This window comes from Passer domesticus, chromosome 2 (genome assembly GCF_036417665.1).
Source record: "Passer domesticus isolate bPasDom1 chromosome 2, bPasDom1.hap1, whole genome shotgun sequence".
Lineage (NCBI taxonomy): Eukaryota > Metazoa > Chordata > Aves > Passeriformes > Passeridae > Passer > Passer domesticus.
In genome coordinates, this window is record NC_087475.1 from 116,121,252 (window position 1) to 116,146,120 (window position 24,869).

At 40.3% G+C, this 24,869-nt stretch overlaps 1 protein-coding gene across 3 annotated transcripts in view; it reads right to left on the reverse strand.

The window, feature by feature from the left end:
- The window catches only part of CXADR (CXADR Ig-like cell adhesion molecule), a 32,590-nt gene extending 8,128 nt beyond the window's left edge, over window positions 1-24,462 (reverse strand). Inside the window, exons 1-7 of one of the 3 annotated variants that reach the window (XM_064410881.1) lie at window positions 24,294-24,462; window positions 8,327-8,496; window positions 7,453-7,657; window positions 6,939-7,094; window positions 5,814-5,936; window positions 5,392-5,530; window positions 4,846-5,032 (exon numbers count right to left, since the gene is read on the reverse strand). In XM_064410881.1, coding sequence (XP_064266951.1) covers window positions 4,846-5,032; window positions 5,392-5,530; window positions 5,814-5,936; window positions 6,939-7,094; window positions 7,453-7,657; window positions 8,327-8,496; window positions 24,294-24,348 — 1,035 coding nt within the window. In that variant the 5' untranslated portion in view covers window positions 24,349-24,462. Of the gene's footprint in view, window positions 1-483; window positions 5,033-5,391; window positions 5,531-5,813; window positions 5,937-6,938; window positions 7,095-7,452; window positions 7,658-8,326; window positions 8,497-17,784; window positions 17,883-24,293 lie in introns of those variants that run through there. The other 2 variants (XM_064410879.1, XM_064410880.1) reach the window with 2 other exon arrangements.
- Between the last annotated feature and the right edge of the window lie 407 nt (window positions 24,463-24,869).

Below are 24,869 nucleotides of genomic sequence, written 5' to 3' on the forward strand. Positions count from 1 at the left end.
TCAAGATAGGCATGCATTATAACATATGAACATGCATATATCATTGGCAAATGTAAGTTAATTATGCCTCCAATTATACAAACTTAATACATGCCATTAATGCAAATGGAGCCCATGCCAGACTTTGGATCTCCACCCAAGAGGACACTGGAGAAATCACATTAATCTCAGGTAAAGTTACAAGGACAATAATCAGTTAGCTTGCAAGGCCAAGCAGTGCAGGGTATCCCAAGTCATCTTCATCAAAATTGAGAGATGCAGATTAACACACTAACAATAAAACCCCCGAGCATTTTATCAACATACTTTGAGTGCTGTCAAGCTGCTTGTTTGAACTTTGAAGGAAAAACATTAATCAGTTTCAGGAATTTTTGGTTCTACCTAAAATAAAGAGGGATTAAATCTAATCTAAAGTTCATTTCCAGGCTTACGTTTCAGTGTAACTATACCTACAATTAAAAACCCCATCTAAAAGAGCATATGTTAAAATATCTAAAGTTTTATTTGCAATAAATAAAATTATTCATGCCAGCATGGTATACACAGCCATATTTATTAGTTCACTTCCAATTACATAAAGAAAAAGCTGAAGACATATACATGTGCTGCTTTAAAATAAAGACAGACTACTGTTTTCTCCAACAGTTTTATTTCAAAAAGTACACAAGTCTGTCATGGAACTATAGCATTTTAAAATTCTGGATTTTGTTTTTTTTACAAATTCACTCACAATACCTGTATTTTAAAATACCATTCCCCCAAAAGTGTGAATATAAAAACCTCATACTGAAATTCATATCAATGTTCAAAGTCCATGCTTTGTGCATGAGAAATGTAACATTGTAACGTTTTGGATCCCAGGAAGTTGTTATTGCTCTGATTTCAGCTGAGCTATGCCTCAGTGCTAGGGGATTATTCAACAAAGGGCCCCAAAAAGCACCTATCAAGTGTATAAAACAAGGTTTAAGTGACACAAATAGCATATCATCTTTAGACTGAACAAAGACCTAGAGTGATCCAGAATATATACACTGCTCAGAACAAAACTAAAAGCTTGTCATGGAAACCAGTAATATACAATATTCAGCATTACATAAAAACTTGCAATTCAGAAGTCTTACTTGCACTATTAAACAGGAAGCATACATCTAATATGAATGAGACTATCAAGAGCTGAGAAAGACGTATGCATTGTACATTTCTTTCAAAAGTCATGTTTTACCCCTCCAACACGGCATTTCTGTGCACCACACAGTTTTGGAAGAAGTATTTGTTCTTAGGGAAGGAAGTTTCACACAAGTATCTTTAAATACCCACTGCAGAAAGTTGATGAAAACTCTTGTAATGTATGGACAAGTGTTACATAACCTCTACAGTATTACAAGTCTAACACTTTATTCACACCATGCTAAAATTGAGGGGTTTCTTTCTACATATAGTAGTCCTCAACAGGCAAGTTTACAGTCATGACATTAACTAGAGGTTTCTTGAGTTCACTTAGAGTATTTACACAATGGTACCACCCTCCCTCCCCTTCCCCCCCCCCCCCCTTTTTTTTTTAAATGAGACTTTAAAAATGCCACCTCCTAACTGGTATATCAGCTGCCATCACTTCCTAAAAGTGTTCTGTCAGCAGAGCTCTCTGTCACATCGGACACGTCATATGTTTAACCAGTTCATCTCCCACACAGCTAGAAATTATTGTTAAAATACAGTAGCTGCTTTTGAGAATCATAATCCAGTGTAAGTGAACAATCTAGCGACAAAAGAAATAATTTATAGTAGCAGTATTATGTTTTCATAGTAGTGTTGCATCCACCCAAAAAGGCATGATGATAGCAACTTGAGGCAGAGTTTACCCCAAGTCAGAGGTTCCATATTTCAGATAAGGACTGTGTCAGATTCCATTTCTTTCATTTTTCCATGCAATTACATAAATAGACAGACACTGTCAAGGCTGCTAAGCCTAACAGCCAGGCTCTGAGGGCACATCAGGCTGTCCTTCTGCCCATTTATTATTTTGCACAAGCTGACAGAGCATCAAGCATGTGTAAACTCTGCTCTGTGTGCTTTACTGAGACAGGTTTCTGAGTTTGAGTGTCCTAGGGCTTACCTGACTGTAAGTTACAGGGTCTTAGGCCAAACCAAGACCAAACCAAACAAAAAATTTTAAAAATCCCTCAAACCACCAAAAACATATAGGTCCACAGAAGGCTTAGAACCAAATTTAGTAGGTTTGCTGCCTGGTTCCTTAGGTTTATAGCTCTCTCTCAGTCTGTGATTCACTTTAGTCTTGCACTCAACTTGTATTTGTAGTAACTACACCCTTTTCATTAAGAAAGGCCTTAGTTTCAAGGTAAACAATCAGTGTATGATTAACATCTTGGAAGTCTCTTCTATCACAATAATTGGATGCAAAAACATGTCTCCTCATCTATAGTTCTTCAGAAGCTATGTTTGGCACACTTACTAAGCCTATTATTCACCACATAAATGCATTTCAATCATCTCTCTCATTGGTACAACAACTGAAGAGCTTACACAGGAACACAAATACTCAAATCATAATTAGCAATTGAAGGAGTTAAGTGACATTTTGAAATACAGAACAATACAGAGAGAGAGACACTGAAGTTCACATCCAAAAATAGGCATGAAGAGGTATAAATAGTACATAAGAATCAAGAAATCAGATCACAGTGTCATGTTTTAAGAACTGTACCATCATCTAAGCACCTGTTCATACAGTATGTTTAGGCACCAGAAATTTAATAAAAACTGAAGTTACAATCAGGCAAATTTTATTGACAAGGCACACATGAAAGATAAAAAATCTGATCTCTAACAGTATCAGTTTACAATCTAAAAAAGTTCCAAATGTGTAAAACTAACTCTATATTACTTAATAGCCATTCAAGTTTCTAAATTCAGTATGAAGGGTATGTTAAAATCATGAAATTGTTTGGGTTATAAGGAGCTTAAAGATGACCTTGTACCAACCACTGCCATGGGCAGGGGAATTTCTTTACATTAATAGTGCCAGCCAAAAATTGTGCACCTATTTACAGATAGGACAAATATTTAGTAGTAAGCCAAAGAATTCATCACAGATGTATGTATAGGCAGCTACAGATAAGCAGATTATAAACTTAGAGGTCTGGGTTAATGTTGTTTTCTCTCACTGTTGCTACACACAAATAATCCTAACATCTTTCAACAGGCTATTCAGATATTTCCTTCATCAACATCAGTGCACATACTTTAATGAATTTACAGTTTTCCAAAATACCTTGCAGTTCAACATCTCTAGCTAGAGTAAGCTACAAACTCTCCCCGACCTGCTCCCCAGCACAAGACAAAGAAGGTAGAAAACAGGAAGGAAGAAAGAATTCACAGATTCAAACTGTACAGAGTTTTAAATTGAGCTTTTGCAGGTATATAACAGTCATCAGAAGCTACCAGAAGTCCTTAAATACATGTGAAAGTAAGACAAGGAATTGTTGTGTTTCTCCTGTATTGCTTTAAATTTGCAAAATTGGGAAGAAGTGTTTTCAATCTTGCAACATGAGATTTGTATCAACAATTCTGGGTAATTGTTTTCTCTCAGTTACATGAAATGCTTGCCCTCCACAGTCTGAACACTGGTTCAGAATATTTAGGGTTGTTAAAGAGGCAAGAAAAAATGAGCTTTCTCTCCTTGCAGATTCATACAGCCAGACATTAACATCTTGAACAAGGACTGACTACTGCTTAGGGGCATATGAGAAAAGTTGCTTCCACTGTGGTTAGAGCAAGAGGACAGACATCAAATACCAGTTACTTAACAGGTCTCATCAAATCCCCACAGAGCTTCTAGGAAATTGCTTTGGGAAAAAAACTAAGAGCACTGCCTCAGTATCTAACCAGGCATTGGAAAATGCAAGGTACAACTAACTTCAAGACCTGTGTAAAGATGCATTAACCCATTCTTACTGTGACAGTAAGAGTTGGTCTGTAGGTTTTAGAGCTTAGATACTTCTATCAACAATCTGATAGGACCTCTCACATCAGATAACATAAGTATTAAGTCATCTGACAGGACCAGCACTAGTTATTGTAAAAAAATTTGTGTTTCAAAGAACTTGCAAGGTTTTCTGTCACACTTCCACTCATTGCCCTTTTAAATTCAGAACAGATTAATTAAATAAATTGAACCAATCAAATGACTGTCTGCCCCTGAAATAAGAGCTCAAGTACTCCATACAAACATCACCAGGTTAAAGAACCACATAAATACTCAATTTGAACAGAATTCAAAGTCATCCTTGGTATTTTCAGCCCCCTGCAACTATACCAGACAGTGGCCAAGTTAAAATATTTTTGTTATTCCACAACTGAGAATAAAGTCTCAGGAACTCTGAGAAACTTCATGGTCTACACATGAAATGCTTTTCTTACTTCTCACCTGTGTCTCACTGTTACACATTCAGAACTGTACATTAGCTGACAGTGTCAGAACCTCCTCAGCAACCTACCAGAGGTCAAAATACCTTCAGTGTCCGATATTTATTTATGAAGTTCAACATTTTTAGCAAATAGTTCAACTATCATATGCAAATAAGTTTAAAATTAAACATGAGAATTGGTGGCTTTTCAAACTCATTTGTATATTCTCTTCAAGGAAAATTTCATGCCAGTGTTTAAATGAGGGATGGAACACAATATTTTTCTCTAATACTTACAATGAACACTTAAAAAAAAAACAGCTTTTAAATTAATAATATTTTATACTATCGACCCATCTTTGCTTTGTGCTGGAATCATCACAGGAACAGCTCCCATTCTACTTAAATTAGGTGCAGCTACCTTTGAAGGTGCAAAGGCTGGGTTTTGAGTAGGAGCACGTTCAAAGTCTTCACTTGGGACTTGGCTATATGGAGTTTTGGTAAATCCTTCCATGTTGGAGGGAGACATTGAGCCCAGGGAAGAACGATTGCTGCCGATGTAGCTGCGAGCTGTAGAACTGCGACTCTTTGGAGGTGGAACATCTTCTCTGAAATTAACAAAACACACCAAAAAAAAAAAAAAAATCAGTTGCAGAACAAGAGTTCAGTCACCATTACTTTAAAACAAATATTCAGTCTGGGTTTTTCTATTCCAATGTAGTAAAAAATATCCTTATGTCTTCCTTTAAAGCAACAAAAGACCCCCCAAACCCTCAATATTCATTGCCTCTAAAATGTTTGCTGAAATTAGACAAACCACAAAAAGTTCTCCAACAAGCCATTAGTGTTATAATAAGCTTTCCAGATTAAGACAAATCTCAACTGTTAAGTAACTTATTTGCAGAAATACACATTTAAAAGTTAATCTTCCAATAATACTGCTCAGAAACTAGAGACACATTGTTACCTGATATCATGATGTACTTCTTTCTCGTATTTCTTCTCTCTGTGCTTCTTACAAAAACAGAAGATGATAGAACACAGTACAGAGAGACCCAGCAGAGTTCCTATAATAGCTCCAGTAATTATACCAGCTGTATTTACGGCTAGAATAGACAAATAACAATACTGTTTGTTAAATGTAAAGCTATAAGACCTTTCTTTAAACATTAAGCCCAGTATCTTTCACATGAGGCAGGTCAATAATACTGAATCACTGAATCAGAGGGGGAGTGCTCAATCACATGCATTTAAAACAGTAAGACTTGAAGTGGCACCCACAAATTACATAAGAGCACTGGGGTTTTTAACCATTTAGGAGTTTAGAGAAAAAGGCTGTTCAGCTTAAATACAAGAACACTGTGTGACTATTACACAGCAAACACTTACGAGGGGTGACATTCAGCTCAACAGAACATTCATCCGTGCCAACTCTGTTTGTGGCCACACAGTTGTATGTACCAGAATACTCTCGAGAGGCGTTTTTCAGAAGAAGTTCCCCTGTATTTTTATCTACAAACAACAGAAGGTAGAGGCTTACCATTTTCCTAAATATAATTCCATATTTAATATCACAGAATTATTAAACCAGCATACACATGAAATTTTAACTTAAAAAATGCTATATGAAACAAACCAGATTAAAACAGTTCTATCATGCTGTAAAATGCTATTTTTTGTAAGTCTTATCCCATTAGAAATGTATTCCACAGCATTTGACTAGCTCTATCTGCTGAACAAGTTAGATAGGGTCTATATTCTATAGAACACACTCAGTGTCCCCAAAATACATTCACAAGCCCAAAATTAACATGGTTTTTGCAAGTTGCAAGTCACTCTTGCACAATGTCCCACTCATTCTTGTCCAGCACTGACATTGCTCATTTCTTTTTGTTACCACAAGACAAATTTGTGATGTAGAGACAGAACGGGCAAAACAACAGTAGCCTAAAATCTTGAGTGGTACAGAGGACATTAATGATCAACAGATTCACTGTCAAAACAATAAATAAGAGACATCAAATAGGAGACCAGGAGTCAAGTCCAAAATGAAGAACAGTACTAGGTTCTTCCTTTGTAGATGATTTTTAGGGATCCGTATTTTAAGATATGACTCTAATAGAATGCAGAAGCTTACAAAAAAATGAAGATTTTTGCTTTTTTTAAATCATATTGAAGCCACATCTGAATTCCCTACTGTTCACTTAAGCACAAAAGCAAAACCATCAGCAAGCAGGAGAACTAACAACATCTGGGCACAGGTGAGCACGCTACCGCAGCTCTTAATGATAAGAATCTCAACTTGAAGCTTGAAACATTTCCAAGCATGAATTAAAAACCAGAATCAACTCCAGCTTGTTTCAAAGTCAGTTTTGTTAGAGGGCAGAAGTGGCATTTAATCTTGACTACTCTAGAGTAATACTAACCCAGACATGCTTACAAGTCAGGATAAGCCAAAAATAATATTGCAATCTTTTTAATTATTTCAGAGTAATAAATGAAGTTTGACAGTACTCAGCACGGAAGTGGCAGGAAGATTCTGCGTGCCAGATACTCTTTTCCAGTCGTAAGACAAAAGTGGGGATCCTTCTTGTGACACACATTTCAAGGTAACGTCTTTTCCAATCTCCTGTGATCCTTCAATGGAACATTTAGTCCGTGCTGGCTTTACTAATAAACAAAACATCACTGAATTAATAACAGTCACAATCAAAATGTTTCCTAGTTGTGTTCTAGCAGCCGGTCCATTCTGTGAAAGATAAAGTTTGTGCCACAAACCATTTCTATGCACAGAAAGACTTTTCTATGAAATACAAGTTCTATAAATGCTTATTATTCTAAATATCATTCCCTTAATTTCCCAGAACAGAATTATGCCCACCCCTCCCAAGGCCTCAATAATGATCATAATCACCACAGATTCAGTACAACACTGCCCAACTGAAGCTTTCATTTCAGACACTGAAAATAGGGTGGAATAAGCATATTAAAAAAATCACTGAAAATTCAGGAAAATAAATTATCTTACCAAGTACAGTCAACTGTATTTTTTTGCTTTGAACTCCAGGAGCCTTCTTCACTTTGCACTGATATGTGCCAGTGTCTGATGCCTTTAAATTCAGAATATCCAATGAACCATCACCAGATCTGGGATCAAGATTAGTAAACTGCATTCGCCCAGTCAAACCAGCATAATAATGATTATAAACCCTGTCTACAGCATACATAATTATCTATAAAAAAAAAAAAAAAGAAATATTATTCAGAAATCCACTTAGTGTGCAAACATTTAAAATCATTTCATCTCTTTGAATTCTCAAGTTTCTTTCTCTAGTTTTAACCCCAGAAATAAAACAGAGTGAGTCAAATATCTCCACCTTCAAAATATCACCACACACAGCATTATAGTGAATACTCCAACTAAACACCTGACCAAGTACCAATATGTCAGCATTGATTTCTGACTCAAAGAAAACTGTTTAGAATTGCTCCAATTTAACTCTGCAAAATATAAATCATCTTACAAGGTTTTCAAAGACAGGAAAGCATTAAGAACTAAAAGAGTTAATATATTTAAAATTAAGTCCTCATGAATCTATTTTCAATAAGGAAGATAACACAGGTATAAAAGCAAAGTTTGCTTTTTGGAACTGAAGTCTATTTAATTTGGAAGTTCTTCATTAGAAGGCAAGTTTATAGTGAAAAATGTCTTAACATTTCATCCTTAATCCAGTATTTCAAAACTTCCACTAGATTTCATGTGACTTGTGCTTCAAAGCAATTTAAGATCACAAGCAGTCCCATCCTGAAAAGGTGGAACTTTAAAGAGTCAGTAAAAACCTCATACATTGACCTACTAAAACAACTGAACTAACACTGTCCAAAGAGAAGTCTCTACTTACTATTTGTTCCTTCTTTTGGTTGTCTGCTGGTATCAATACCCACTCAATATCTAGTGGTCCTTCATCTTCTTCCGAGAGTTCAAAAGTACATGGCAATGTAACTTTCTCTCCTTGTGCTTTTTCAAACATTGATGGGTCAACTGAAGTTATAGTTAGGCTTCTTGTCAGACCTATAAAAATATATTTTTATGTTTTGAGAACCAGTCACACACAGTTGTTCACTGTAAGTGCTCTATCACATACTTTTCCTTATAGAAATCATGCCATTGGTCAGACTTGTCACCACTGAAGGGAGCCTGTGCAGACCCTGTCACCCAACACAGTGCAAAGCCCCATGCTGCTCATTTGGAATTACATCCAACAGGCAGCTTTCAACCCATAGTTGTTGTTTTTGTTGGGTTTTTTTGTTTGTTTTTTTTTTTTGCACAATTTACGTCCCACACAATCCTAAGCTAAACATTTTCAGCAGCAGGTTTTCGAGTCACTATATAATCACCTTACCACTACTACCTCACTGTAAAATGAAAGTATGGAATAGCAGTGAAGTCTGCCAGGACAGACAGAATTCATGAGAAGTCCTAGGCTGGAAGTAAGTTACTTCACCTTCTATTACAAGGACTCCTCCATTTCAGGGAGACAGAAGGCAAATTAATCTTTTCCAAAAATCTCAATGAGTTTTCTGCATTTGTTTGTCTGTTCTGCTTGTTTTACTCCTCTACAAAGGCTGTGCAATCCTTATCTGCATGCCTCTAGGCAAATATGCTTCCAAACAACAAATTTTCCTCAATTCAACCCTGAAAAAGAATCCATATAGTGACACAAAAAGAGCTACTCAAAAGGCCTAAAGCAAGATTCCCCATTTCACCACAAACACAGCCTTCCCTTATATCAAATGTACAGGCTTGCACATCACAGCCAGGATGTGGAAATATACCCTTTGCTCATGATGAAAATAGGTTGGTTTGGCACTGTTACATCAACTGTTTTGTTGGAAACCAAGCTCAGATTTCTGGTCAGTTTATGTGTGCAGGTTGCTAGACACACACAGATGTGAACACAGCCACAAAAGCTGCAAGGCCACCAGGAGAGTGGACAGCCTGAGGAAGATAGATGGCTTTGGTGCCTTTTACAGAGGTAAAGTAACAGCCTCAGAAGGAAAAGTCTTTAAAATCATTTCACACAGTGCTTTTTTGTTCTAACTTGCACTTCTCCATACAGTAGAGGAGCTCCAGTGAAGTAGAGGAGCTTCCTTCAGTAGATCATTGAATATGATGAGTTGGAAGGGACCCAACAGATATCCTTCCACTTTTTTAAAAATTTTGCTCTCTAGCAAGTCTTTGCATTCTCTTCCTGATGACAAAACAACAGGATCTTTAACAGCTATTTTAAAAAATCCTTCAGAAAGAGAAATTACTTGACATACTAAATTCCAGCCTACAGCCTGCTAGAAAAGCCTTTCATCGTAGTTGATTATTAAAAAACTAGGTAGGATTATTATGCTTCCTACCATTCATGGTATTACTTTTCATGACATTACCCTCAGTCTGGTGGAAGGAAAAAAAAAAGCAACATCAACCAAAAAAATCCACATCAACTTGAGGTAGGAAAGAGATCTATGTGCAATGTCTCTTACCAACAACGTACACCTTTTCAAAGACAACTCCAGTCGATTGGTACTACCTCTTTTTTGACCACAGAAAACAGATCTGAACAATTAATTCTCTGCCACTAAGTAGTCCTATCCCCTCCTAAAAGATCTTTTCAGATTTTCAAACTAGCCATTCTAAAACTCTGAATAAGCAAAGACAACACTAGTACCACCTCTGTTTATGGGTAGATTTAAAGTACATTAATGTTTCCATAACACACAGTAGCATTTATATTACTAATGTAAATTCCTGAACTGTTTTTTCAGCAACTTCCATACTCTTCTGTTTCCCTTTCCCCCATGGCCTCATTAGGGAACTGTAATACAATACTCTCCAGTTCATCTCCAAATTGCATCTTCAACATTACTACATGAAAGAAAAGAGATGCGAACTCAAACGCAGTTCAAGTGACTGATAATGAAACACATTATGATATTACTTACATCCTTAAATGCCTCAAATCTGTAACCTGGGAAATTAGGAGCTTTCATTCTGAAGTAAATCACTGAAGCGGAGCTGCTACTCTGTGGCAGCATCTCCAGTCACAGTCATTGCCATCTGAAGTTCCACAAAAAAGGATCACAGCACACACATTTGCTTTCCCCTCCCCACAAGAGACCCTGCTGAGAATTTCACAAATGGGACAATAATTCATGTAAGAGCAACACTCTGCCTTTTCACAGCAGATAGTGGGTAATGGAACTCATACTCTGAAGGCAGTATGATACATCCCTACTACTAAAAATTATCAACCCCTGTGATTTTCAGTTGTTACCTGCTGAAACACAACATGGCCAGAAAAGAAAAGGACAGATGAGTATTCATGTGCTGATTTTTTTGACTACTTTTCTAAACAAATGGGACTTGTACAATCAACATATTATTTCCCTCCCTCTTCAGCTGTTACTTGTTCATCTCTTCGACAATTTCAAAACAAATATAAAAGGAGAAATAACAATCCAGTACAAACAGAAGTCCCCCAAGTACTCACTTGTACTGATATAGCTAATAAGTATTAGATTCTTCAACTATCTCTTGCTTCTTCATTGCCAGACAACTCATGCGAGTATAATTTCAAAGTAGACATTACACAATTTCATGGCAAAACACTGAGAAAGTGGCAACTGGGAAGAAAAATTTTGCTAAAAGCTGGAAGCACTACATTTCAGAGACACACTCCTAGGAAACTAGACTCCAGTAGTCCTACATATCACTGCCTGGCAGCTTGGTCCAAGTGCTTTAAAAGCCAGAAACAGGAAATGTTTCACTTTCTACTACAGCACTCATTTCTCTGACCCAAACATACAAATCAACATAGTAACCACATGCCAAATAAAAGCAGAACCTAACACCCTGAAGAGCTTTGCTCAAAATAGAAGATCGTCATAAAAATATTTTTAAAGTTTTGATTTCTGATACTTTTGAAGACCAAGTAGTATTTTCATGCACATTGACTGCATGCAAACATGTTAATGAAAGCTAAAGCACACAATCCTCAGCAAAACAATCCCAACAATCATTCCTGCACGTGAAGCTTCCAGCACACATTAGCTGCTCAGAGAGGTACTCAAACATCAGTCTGAGCCTTCTAATTATCAGAGCTTTTCCATAAATCTCAATTCCTTTCTTACTGCACTTCTCCCAACACCTCTTTTTCATTATACCAGTTGTTTCACAGTCTTTTCCTTACAGTAAAGCTGCAAACACAAATATTTTTTCCACTTTTTTTTTTGGGTCAACATCAGCATGCAGAAGCAGCAAGCGCCTCAATTAAGGTACATGTCAGAGCTAGCTGGGCTTGGACTAAGCATTAGCAACACAAGGGAGGGGCAGGTAATACGAGCTGGAGATTTCCTTCTGCAGAGAAGACATCTGCTGCCAGATATGCTGGAAAAGGAGGCTTGGCCAATTTGACATGTCAGAGATTGTCAAAGGTCCTCTGACCTTTATTATCATCACCTTTTTCTCTTCTTTTTTGTTCCTTTCCCACTTAATTATTACATGCTATTAATAGAGAATTGGATGTAGCAAATCTAGTGTGGCTAGAAAACTCCAGAGGCAAAGGAGGACATGGGATCCCAGGTGATGCTCACTCTCCTTGCTCTTTTCCTGTGGGAGGGAAAAGGCTTGTAAAGACACATCCTTCAAGTTAAGAACTCACTACAGGAATGGCACTGCAAGGAGCACTTGGACTTTTATGGCCACAAGTACCCCTGAGAAACAAGGGCTGCTAATTTAGAGATGGGATCCAGTCAAGGAAGTGGGATATGAAAAACCTCATCAGAGCTGGTGATGAGCCCTGGAAATGAGAGATCTGCCAGGGAATGGTAATTGAACTTGGCAGTCAAGGAGAGAATAGACACTGAGCCATGGGAAGTACCTGGGTCAGGTTGGTGGAAGGGATACCCTGGTGAGGATGAACCATGTTAAAAGGGAAGCCACCTACAGCACCTGTACACAGAACTGACAGAGTGGGGCGTGTGGGACAGCTTGCATGACTGGTGCTTTGTCATGAGTGGACACAAGCTTTTAAACAACGCCAGGAACGGGAAGAACAGCAGGTGACCTGCCCTCTACCTGTAGGAGCAGCTGGAACACAAAAAGCTGTTCTACAGGACAGACAACAGGCTGGCTAAGAGCTTGTGGGTCAGGATTAAAGGAAACATCACAGTCAAAGTTTGTTACAAATCACACGGTCGGGATAGGAGCCTGATGAAAACTATTTCAGCAGTTCCAGAAAGTTTCTAAAAATGACAGAGACTGGTTACTATTTCAGCTCTGTGACATCTACTAGAAGGGCAACACAGCAGGAGACAAAATTCCAAGAGGTTTCTGAAAGATTTCAGAGGAAAACAGCACTAAATGAGTCAATCCCCATTTGATATTTTCTTGAGATTGCTTTCAAGTTAAAAACCCCAAGGACTTGCCAGGGATGGGATCAACAGCAGCCTTGACCATGACCATTTGGCCATGAAATAGTGACATTCAAAATCCTGAGAGGAGGAAGGCAAATCCAGCACAGACCCTGCACTTCATATGAGCAGACTGACTTAGCCAGCAGCTGGAGTCCTGTGGAATCCAGTTCTAAAAAGAAAAAGAGCTCAAGAAAATTGGAGAGTATTTAAGGACAATTACTAATCACACACAAGCAGTACATCCCAAAACCCAGCAAAATAAACAGATTAATCAGCAGCTTGTCCTAAGGAGGAAGAAGCAACAACAGCCTATCAAGGCAAGAATACACAACATTGCCCAGGCATGCAGCACCCCTGCCAGGGAAGTCAAAACACAACTAAAGCTGAAAGCAGCATGGGACTCCAGTGCCACATGAAAACCTCTACTATTACACAAGCAGTAAAGATTCAGAGAGAAAAACTGGACAGGTGATAGCTGGTACAGACAAGACCAAAGTACTCAGAGTTGCTGCTGTTTGGAGCAGAAGATTGGACGTGACCGAGGTCATATCCAACACAAACAATTTTGCAAATGCATTAAAGATCTACATGAAGCAAGCAGAGTGACAGGACGACATTTTCTCAATTTTTTTCCAAGATTTATCCCTTCAGTTTCCACTCAAATCAGGGAGATTCTGTTTATTTATATATGCTCCTCAAAACATAAGAGGATTCACTGTGGTATCCAACTGCTAGTACATGACAGGCAGACATTTTATCACAAGCTGAAAGTCTGTATTTGTTTTGGTTAGCATAGTTTGGATAATGTTTGGTTAGCATAGTTAGCATAATGGATAAACTTTCAGACCCTTTTCAGACAACTTTTCTGGTTTATACACAGATAAGTGACTCAAGTCATTCATCCTACTTATTCAAATATGCTTAGCATTAAAATATCTAATTTCTAACTGCAGCAAATTAATCACTGTGAAGTGTAGACTCAGAAGCACACAACAAGCTCTCAAGAAAACCCCTGAAAGTCAACATTGAAGTGCACCTGATCCAAATGACTGTATATTGTTTTAAAAGTATTTTGCAAGAACATGTGCCATATTCAGCTGTGACTGGTTGAGAAAAGCACCCTTCCCTTGATGAAGAATAATAAGTATTATCCCTTACAAAAGTTTGTATTAGAAGAAGTAAGAGGCCAATACACTATTTGGATTCTGAACATTCAGATTTAAGTTTCTTAAATAAAATATGCTTTTTTCTGGGGAACTGACCCTAAAGAGCATTGCAAACTATATAACTGAAGAAATTTTTCATATGACTTCTGAAGGGGTGCAAACCCATAGCAAATCTTTAGAAAAACTCTTTCCTTCTGAATATCTGAACTTACTTTTAAGTATCACTGAAGTAGAACACAGTGTTCTACTTGAGCAAACTACATTATTATTAAGAATAATCTAGGGAAAATTAAATCTTTTATGGAATCTGATAGAAGTTGCTTTCTAGTATAAAAGAATCTTCAAAACAGAAAGCAGACAAAAAATTAAAATGGAGCAAAGCTTACTTCATTCCAACACAAACATAAGCTGAGCTGTGATATATACTAATAAATAATGGAAAGCAAATTACTCCATTAACTACTCATGCATTTAGTATTTTCTTATTTAATCGGGGCACATTGAAATTCTGCATTGCTGGCTTACACAAGTGTAAGTGTGCATCTAAATTTGGCATGAATGGCTCTGGCATCAGATAGGGCTGTGCCACAGAAGGGTTATGTAACCCAGCAGGCACAGTCCCTCCCTACATGGGGAACAGGACAGCTTCTACACAGGGTAAGAGTTGAGTTCAGAGATGATGTTCTACTTAGTGTGATCCACCTGCATCTTCAGAGTACTTTATTACCAGGCTTTCCAAAACCAGTCTTCTTTGCCAATACCTGACTGCAAACAGGCAGAGGCTCTAAATATATAAATGCTTTTTCTCACAGAATGTGGCCTTGAGTAGCAAGTAATGACCACAACCAGAAATGCACATTAGTGCTTTGAGAGACATAAGGTATAAAATTCACTTAAGAGACTTCAGCTTAGATTTTTATTTCAAGTGCAGATTAGAGATGTACCTGTGATCAAATATTTTCACCAGGCAGATTTCAGTCTCAAAAACTACCTCCCCAACAACCCCACATTTCTTCTGAACGTGCCTCTTCTCAACAGTTCATCTCCTACTTTTCTCAGCTAGCTGTAATGACTTCACAGAACAAAGTTGCCCAACTCTCCCCTTTCCCACCTTCACTCGGGCAGTTCTACAACATCTTGTTTCAAACCTGCACTTCTGAACCCAGGCCCTGTAGGAGTGAGTGAGTCAAGTTTACACCCTGAGCAAGCAGGGAGTGTGCAGGGAGGAAGGTACACACAGAGGAGTGCCTGGCTGAGGAGACTCCCTGGTGTTTAGTGGCACAATCTGACACAAACACAAGTCTCCAAGGCTGAAATCTCCACAAGCAGCCACCATCCCACAATCATCTGCTGCTTCCTCACAATACCAAACATCAGCATCCTCAGCAGCCAAAAGGAATGACTGCAAGGCAGGTTCCTGCTGATCAAGTAACTGGATTAAAAGCTGCCTCCACAAAGGAATAAAGGGAAATAAATATTTGGCATTACTTATTTTAGTGGTTTTTGCAGCACCCAGCAGCTAAGTCACATCAGCACAGCTGAGATAACTGCAGTTATACTGTTTTGCCACAAGTGAGAAACAAAATCATATCCTAAATTTATCATCGAGACCCCACCCCAAAAGGTTAAAAAAAAAAAAAGGTTTAAAAAGAAAGGCCCAGCTTCAGATTTGGATTCTCGGTTTCTACATCTTACTTCTAAGAGCAAAAGGACCCAGCACAGTTACAGCTTTCAGAAGCATGGGCCCAAAACTCTATGAAGCTTTGGCAAATCTAACTCTTCACATATCATAAACTCTACAACAGTCCCTAAAGAGTATCCTTTAGCTTAGCAAACATGAAAGGTACAATGTCAGTAAAAATGAAGCTTAATAGAAGGATAAAAAAATTAACAGTCTTCCCTTTAGAAAGCAAATTCAATAGACTTGGGGATTTTTGATATGAGAATGAAACTCAAAAACGTTACATGACAGATTCCAACCTACATATTAGTTCAATACACATCCTATTAATTTGGCCAGGTATCTAGGTATCAAAGAGTATTCATGCTTCACAGTAACCTCAATGGAGGTAAAACAAGCAAGAGATGAAGGACAGGAACAGGCAAGCAATTGGTCAGGAACTAACAAAAGCTAGGTAATAATGCAACAGTAAATAAAACAAGAGAAGAAAAAGTCCCACAGCATCACTGCATCTGAATCCATGTATGTAAAGAGGTTTGGTTCTAGTACATTCTAATTTTAGACTCCACAAAGAATTCAGGTTTTAGTATAATCCCATGCTGATAAAGGCAAATCACAAAGTCTTTCCTGACAAAGAAAGTACTGTCCTGCTAATATCAAGTGTTAAACAGTTACTATTTAACATGCTTCACAGACCACATTTTTTCCATGCTTCACACCCTGAGAGTTGTTATCATACAACGCAGTGATACAAATTCAGAGATAAGCACAGATCACACTAGTGGTAAAAACACCCAGAAACACATTTTAGCAAAAGGAACAAGCCTACTTAAACCTGACATCTCCAGGGCTAGTGACATTACTGTACCAAGTATTCTTCTACTTAAACCTCAAAAAGGCCCAATACAAAAAGTTTAGAGAGAAGATAAAAGCTTGCCTTTCCACACTAGCCTAAGTCCATTAGGCAGAACACTGGCTAATCCTCAAAGGCGGTAAAATTAAGACAAAAGGTGTTCACACCTGCATTTCAGACTTCCCAGGTCAGTGCTCTCTAAACTGGAGTCCCAGATCTCAGTGAAACTCTCCTACTGTGCAGAAAAGATACAGTTTATAGAGCCAGAGAAAATAAAGACAGCCCAGGAATAAAAGCACTCACCTAGGAGAGACAGCTCCACACAGTTTCCTCCTTCCTACTTTAGTCCCAAACGAAATATAAAAATAGTTCAGGAAACTACATCCACAAAGCAGTTTTTGTAGAGTTTTACACACTTAATGTTAGTAAGGGTAAGATTTTAAAACCCTCTCATGCACATTTCATCTCAGCTACCTCACCAAGAGTTCAAAGAGGCTGAGTGAACAAACTCCCAGTTTTCAGAACACTTTTTCCACCAATGGTGCAGATAAAAGACTTATTTGCATTAAATAAGTTTTTGCCATAAGCTACAACAAGAAGGCTGATGAAACAGCAGGGCACTTATTTAAAAAATCCCAAGCAAACGACAAAGCAACAACAACAAACAAAAAATAAAACACAACAAAAAAAGCCAAACAAGAAACAATAACAACACAAAATGAAACACACCCCCAAAAAATCCCCCTACATATAAGAATAAACCTGGGAAACTATCTATTATCCTGGATAGTCAACTTTGCTGCTGGGTCTCAAAACAGTGGGCTTGTATTTCCAAATTTTACTTCCTCTGAGCAGGGTGGAGAAGAAGCACCACTCTTCTGAGGCACATTTACTTGAATCCACAAATCCTCTGTCAAATCACACGAGTTAAAAAAAAAACCAAAACAAAAAACAACAAAAAAACCCAACTAGATAGGAAAGTTACTATGCACACTTCTTCAAAGACACACAAAAAAAAATCTCTATCAGTCTGGATGTCTTCAGACAGCATTAAATTAATAAATAGCTCCAATTTGTGTAGTATAGCATACCCCTGCCCTAGTTTAAAAGGTAATGCACAATTAAGCTACAAGTTACACATCCTCCCAATCTAATAAAAAATCCTTAACTTAAAGGCTCATAAAACAAAATTACCAATAACCCCAACTCTGCAAATACATGGCATGAGCCTGATTTCACTTCCCACCACAGTTCACTGAGATCAGCTGAAACAGCTGTGCAACAATTAAAACCTAAAAATCACAGGCTAAAACATCAATTATCTTTCTTTTTTCCTCCCACAACTTCGTTTTTGCCTCAACACACCCTTTGCCTTCAGATTCTCTCCAACACCCCTTTCATTTTCGAACTGTCCTTGTTCTCCTTACTTGTTCAGCACATTCTTGAAGCTTTTGGGTTGCTAAACCCAAAGCCACCAGCCCGTATCCTAGCAACTGCTGGCTGATGACCTTCCTGAGAGGGACGTGCTTATCAAGTGGAGAGAGGGGGCATTCAGATCTCCTTACTGAAGGGAAGGATAAGCTTTCGGGAGGCAACCGAAAGGGGGAGGGGATAGTGTAACACAAACTGGGATTAAGATTCGTTTAAGCAGAGGAGTTGTGTTTAGCCCAGTATCTACAGAAAACCACAATGAGTTCCAAGTTTTCTGTGGTATCAGCTGGATGGGCTTTGGCAGCAGCTGCACGAGGCAGCTCCAACACAAGCGAGGGGAGAAGGAATCCAATGCCACCTCTGGAAAGGGCAACAAGCACAGCAGACACAGATGTAACCACACCACATCTGTAATGGGGGCAGGTGTAATGTGACACTGTACCTTCAGACTGCACTTCAGAGTCCTTAAGGAACCATCTAGAAACAGTACTGAGAAGTGTAAAATGAAATGAAGGCCAACTTTACAAAGACTTTTTTCAGTGAATACAAAAAATAAAAATATCAGAGCCGAAATCCTGACAGGACTTACACAAAATCCTGCCCCTTCTCTCCCAAGTCTATGCCAGCTGCACAGGTTGTTTTGCCTTTAGCTTTGCAAGTCGCTTACCCATTACGGAGGGATATTGGAGGCTTACACAGTCACTGAGCAATCAAGCCACATGATTCAATCTTTTTCCTGCCAATTTGATGGCATTTAAAAGGGAGCTGAATGAAGCAGCTACTGGCAGTGTGAATGCATTGGGCACATCTGTCAGTCGATGCATCAGGGAGTTCACCACAATCCAACACTTAACTGAGCAGCCATATTATTTTCACTTGAGTAAAGAGGCTTTGGCTCTTCCGAGCTACTGAACACGCAGTGCTTTTCCCCCGTACATGTAAGTTTTGCATTAAGATTGACAACTGCTTGATTCAGTAGCACAAAGTTGATTTTGGGCTCTTTTCTTGTTACTGTTTCTTTCTTTTTTAAATATAAATGTGAAGCATCATAATGTCAGAGAAAAACATCTTGTCTGCTCGCTCTTGTTTCCCTCCCTGCCCCACTCCCACTATGTAACAGACTGAAAGAAATAAGCACAAAGAATTAGCCATAAAGTTAACTAATCATTTAAAAATTTAGGAAAATTAACTTTTTTTTACATATACACACACATCCAGGTTAATTTTTACATGTCTTAAAACAACTGAGATTCAATATTCCTTGTAGGTTATACTGTTAATACATCTAAAATGAAGAACTGAAGATGCAGGATAGGTGACTACAGGAAACTTCCTTATGCAAACTAATTCTGCACAAGTTCAAACAGCTGAGAATGTATCAAATCCTCATCTTTCCCTCCAACACACCAAATTGTTCTTGTTGACTAATCATTTTTCAGCATACTAAGCACATAGGCTTTAGCTGTAGGGCACGAAAAACAGATCTGTTTAAAAAATGTAGCAGCAAGTGCAACTGCAAAACTTGCAACCATCAAGTACCTCAGATGCGTCTTGACAGCAGCTAAAGGACATCAGAGCACCAGTGAATGGCTCCAGTGTAAAACCAATAAAGGTCCAAATCTTGCCTCTTTATCAAATTTTGAACACATGACCCAGTAAGTAGGTGATATTTAAAGAAATTAATAAATAAACAAGAGCAGTAATATATTCCACCCATGGGCATTTGAGGTTCCAGCTGACACCCCCTTGCTATAATTCAGACTTGATCTCATTGAGTTGAATCAGGAAAAGGAACTGACCACAGAAGAATTTATTCTTTTTATAACTTTTACACTCCCTGAATTAGTTCACTATGGAGCCAGATGAATGCCAGGTACAACTTCAAATGGGGTGCAAAAATAACCTTTGAGGTTACATCTGGACATTTGACTGATTGCCTGATTTAGCCATGTAGTCTTACTCCTAGACTAAGCTCTCTCCAGGCCAAGGTTTTACAGATATTTCCCAACTTTTAGAAAATACTGATCAAAAGGAATAAGTTTTCCTCCTAATGCTCTTCTGCCATCCTTCTTGTCCTTCCTGCCCTGCACCACGACAAACTGGTGGCAAAACACTTTCTTGTTTCAAATAGTGTGATCTAACCAGTTAAAAATTGAAGTTTTCAGCAACTGAGGCCCTTTACAACTGCAGGAAAGCAAAGCACCAGCTAGGACGCAGGAGATGCTCATATTGCAGCTGCTACTGAAACAGGTTTACACAGAACTGTGACTTCCTGCCACTTACTCCCGTGACAACTGGCTGAAGAGACTTTTCTCTGAGCCATCTCCTGAAAGGTGCAAAGGAATAAAACAGCAATTCCCTAAAAAGGAAAGGGGAAAAAGAAAGAAACAGAAAAAATGAAAGTGTAACTAAATTACTGTAGTAGAGGGGGTGGGGACACACACATTCTTCCATGCTGGTGAGCCACACGGTTGTTAAAATTTCTCCGTATTTATTATGTTTCACACAGTATCTAGAAGTTTCAAGAAATCTATCAGAAGCTGCAACAAGACCAAAAAGGATCCCCATCATTAAAAGCTTACGAAACATGCAAACAACAATTGATTAAATTATTGTGGAAGTATGTTGAAACAATACTGGCCCCCAAAGGAGTTTTAATACGCTCCAATACTGAGGCAGATTTAAAGATATTCCAGATTACTTTCTTGAAGTGTGAATGGTGTTATAGCAAAGCATACATGTGCTCATATAAAAACAGAAGCTAAACCAGACATTCAGGAGGGGTACTCTCATCTGTCTGTTAAGTGGGCTTGGCTGTGGAAGAGGCAAGAACTGGAAGTGAAGACAGAGAGGCAGCTGAAGTTTGATGCAACACAGGGGGGCAGTCAGAGGGGACAAAAGTGATGAGTTATATTAATCTCTGCTGCAGCATTCCCAACACATAAAATACCTTCTGGGAAACACAGATTAGCCAAGGCAAAATCACTAATTCAGATGTCATGGTTGGTGTCACAGCAGTTGACTAACAGTTGATTAAGTAATCTCTAGTTAAAGACTTTCATACTTTTAAAACTCAAAGATCCAGGAAACGGATCCCAAATTTTGGGTAACTTCTCACCTCAGTGGACACTTGAGAAGAAACTGAACCCTGCATGCTGTTCAATTACTGCCCAACAGATGAAGTGTCCCAGGTTTAGCAATTAAAAGACTGGGAGTCATCATTAAACTCCTGTGGTAGTCACACTTCTAATTTAAGGTTCTGCAAGATCCTATTGCATGCATAAAAACATGAACAGGCTTAAATTCCTTACTAGACTTATTTGGCAAAGTGTATTAACCACCAAATGCTGACTTACCATGCCTGCATTAGATTCTACTCCTTCCTGCATGCATATATTGGAATTGGATATTGGAATTACTTTTGCAAGTTTAACAACAGGGCAATAACTACAGATTTTCCTAAAGTTTACCAGAACTTTTACCTTATTTAAAAGCTTACAATTCTATTAATAAAGCATCACACACTGCAGAATTTCAACAGAGTACAAAATGACAACTATTACCACTGCAAAAAACCAAAATGCACATAAAACCCCGCTACAAGACCACTAAGAAAATATATCACTATAGACTAAAGAAATTCCTGCCCAATTATTTACCTTAACACTCTACTCAAACTCATCCTCAGTTCGGGCATTTATATGCACAGCCATTGCTGTTTTGTAAAACCTTCCTCTAAAGGTTAAATGGATCAGTATGCATGCAGTATCTTTTTTTGGCATGTCTTTGTATAGGTATAATGTGGCTATGTTAACATTTTCAATTTTTGAAAACTTGTATTCTGACATTACACATTTTCAGAAGCTTAAAAGCCGTAAACTATCGTATTTGTTAAATCAGGATCACAAGTTCAGCACCTACGTTTATTCTCAGCCATTGAAAACCCTGCACAAATTTCAATTTGCACCAAATGGAATGAGACTATTTTATCAACACAGTATACCCAGGGAGACAGTGCCACACCACAAGATGTGAACGCAGCTGGGTGAAGAAGGAAGTGGGGATGTTCAGAGTGACAATGTTTCTCTTGCCAAGCCACCCTTAGGTGTGACAGAGCCCAGCTTTCCTGGAGACAGCTGAGCATCTCCCTGCCCATGGGAAGTGGTGAATTAATTCCTTCTTTTGCTTTCCCCATTAAACTGTCTTCATCTCCACCCACAGGTTTTCTCGTTTTCACCCTTCCAATTCTCTCCCTCATCTCAACACAAGGGAACAAGCGACCATGTAGGTGGACCTTAGTTTCCTACTAGGGTTAAACCACAACCACCACAAATTCAAGGAACTCCAGCACCTAGGCAATGCTTCACTGACAACAGCTCTCACTCAACTGCACAAAAAATAGCTTCTTCTAAGTTTGGTCCGTATGGAGAACAGCAACTTACTGACATCTGCTCCTTCAGTGAAGGAAGCAATGTCTATCTGCAGCACAGACCCAGAAACAGTAACTCAACCTGATGGGAAACAACACAAGCTAGCTCGGAGAACATATCAACTCCTACAACACACAGATTACTCACTCATTTCCTTCAGAAGACTGTGAAATATCCATGTTTTAGAGTAATCACTTAAATAACTGTATGAAAGAAGTATGTGTGTTTTTATCAGGAATATTCTTTATTTCCAAAGTCATCCAGTTTCACACTGAGGTCTGAAGACACCTGTATCCTCCAGCAGAACTAAAGTGTAAAATGCTATTATGGATTGACATTTCCTCATACATTAATTATTCCTAACTTTTATAATCATAGTCTTTGATAACCTAGCAGTCCAAATGCAGTACATATAATTCTACTCACAACAAGTCCTTCTCACAGTTTTCGTGACATGAAGCATTTGATTATAAATCTTGATGACTAACCATGTCAACTAAATACTAGTAACTCACAGCTCTTACACAGCATCTACCTCGTTTCTAACTCTGTTTCAGGAAACACATTTAATGCAGAACTACCTATCCCCTTTCATTCAGGAGATCAGAGTTCACCATTCCATTACAGACACACAATTTTGATCCCATGAGTAATTTCCCAAAACAGCAGTGACATCAACACAGGCATTAACATTTCAATAGGAAATAAAACCTGACCTCCTCACACAACTGATACACATTTTACTGTGAACCTGAACCTCCATAGATATTCTGTCGCCTTTTATAGTTTCACATAAGTTTGGGTCAACTTTAGTGAAAACTTATATTTATCTTAGAGATATGTTTAGGAAACACTGATATGGCAACCAAGTTCATTACAGGAACCTAATAACATCTAGGATTTGAGATGAAAAACATCTGCCTACTTTTTAGCAGCCCAGGCACGTTTGATTTGGTATGTGTGCGTTCTGGGTACGGTTGATTGCTTTTTTTGTTTGAGACTATCTACTCCTTTGTTTTCTTTCATCGCGAAAAACAAACGCGTTTGGGTCCATCCAATTCAACTCCTTTCCTCCCACCCTCAAATCCTGCCACGTTTCCCCGGCAGGGCTCAATCGTGTCCATCGGGTCTGCACAGCCGGGCTCCGAGGGCCCTTCCACCCCTTCAAAAGGCAGGGCCAGCCGGGATGCTGGAGGTGCTACACACGCAGGGCTGGGGTTCGAATTTTTTTTTTTTTTTTTTCCTTTTGCTCTTTCCACGTCGGTTTTCCCTGCCTCCGCCGCGGGAGCCGCTCCGGCCGGGATAGCCCGGGCGGGCACCGCGGCACAGCGGACCCGGCCGCACCGGCGGCTGCCCGGGAGGGCGCGGGGGAAGGGGAGGGGGAGGCGGCAGATAAAGCTCGGCAGCCGCGCTGAGGGCGAACAAAGCCCAGGTCGGCTCCGCGGCGCGGCCGCACCGCCAGCACCGCGCCCCGCGCTGAGGGCGGGCAGGGCACGGGGGCGGGCGGGGACGGGGAATACACGAGCGATGGAGACCCGCACACGGCCGAGACCCGCACACACAGCCTCACACACACACACACACACACACACACAGGGCGGAGACCCCCCACGCCCACACACACGGCGCGGACCCCACACACGCAGGGGCCGAGGTGCGGCGCGCCCCAGCCCCGGGGCGGACACCGGGCGGGCAGCAGCCCCTCAGTCCCGCCGGGCGGGCAGCACCCCCTCAGCCCCGCCGCGCTTCCCCCAGCCCCGCAGAGCCGCCGCCTCCCGCCCTCCCCTCTCTCCCTCCTATCCCTCCCGTCGGTCCCGTCCCGTCCCTTCCACCTGCGCCCACCTGCGGAGCAGAGCAGCACGAGGGACACGCCGAGCAGCGGCAGCGGCGGCTCCATGGCGCGGCGGGCACCCAGCGGCGGCGGCTCCGTGCCCGGGCTGCGCCCCGCGCACCGCCCAGCAGGTGAATCGGCCCGGCCCGGCCCCGTCACTTCCGGCCGCTCCCCGCCCCGCCGCGGCTCCGCAGCGCCCGCCCCGCCCGCGGCACCTGCGCCCGGGGCCGCCGGGGCCCGCCGGGGCTCCCCGCGCTCCGCCCGCCGCTGCCCCGCCTGCCCGCCCGGCCGGCAGCGCGGACGGGGCGGCGCGGGGGCCGGAGCACGCGGTGCGAGCGGCGGGAGGCGGCCCGCGGGAGCCCGAGGGATGCCCGCGGTGCGGCGGGCAGCGCGCCGCTCCCGTCGGGAGCGCCTGTCCCCCGCGATTAGAGCGGGAGCCGGGCGGACGTGTCTCGGTCCCCATGGCAACGCGGCTGCTGCGGTGCCTTGTGCGCTCCTTGTGCAGCGCACACGGCTTGCCAGTGAAAGATCTGGAACTGGGGAAAACTAGCTCGGGAGACAAAAGGGAGAGCGCGTGCGAAAGGCAC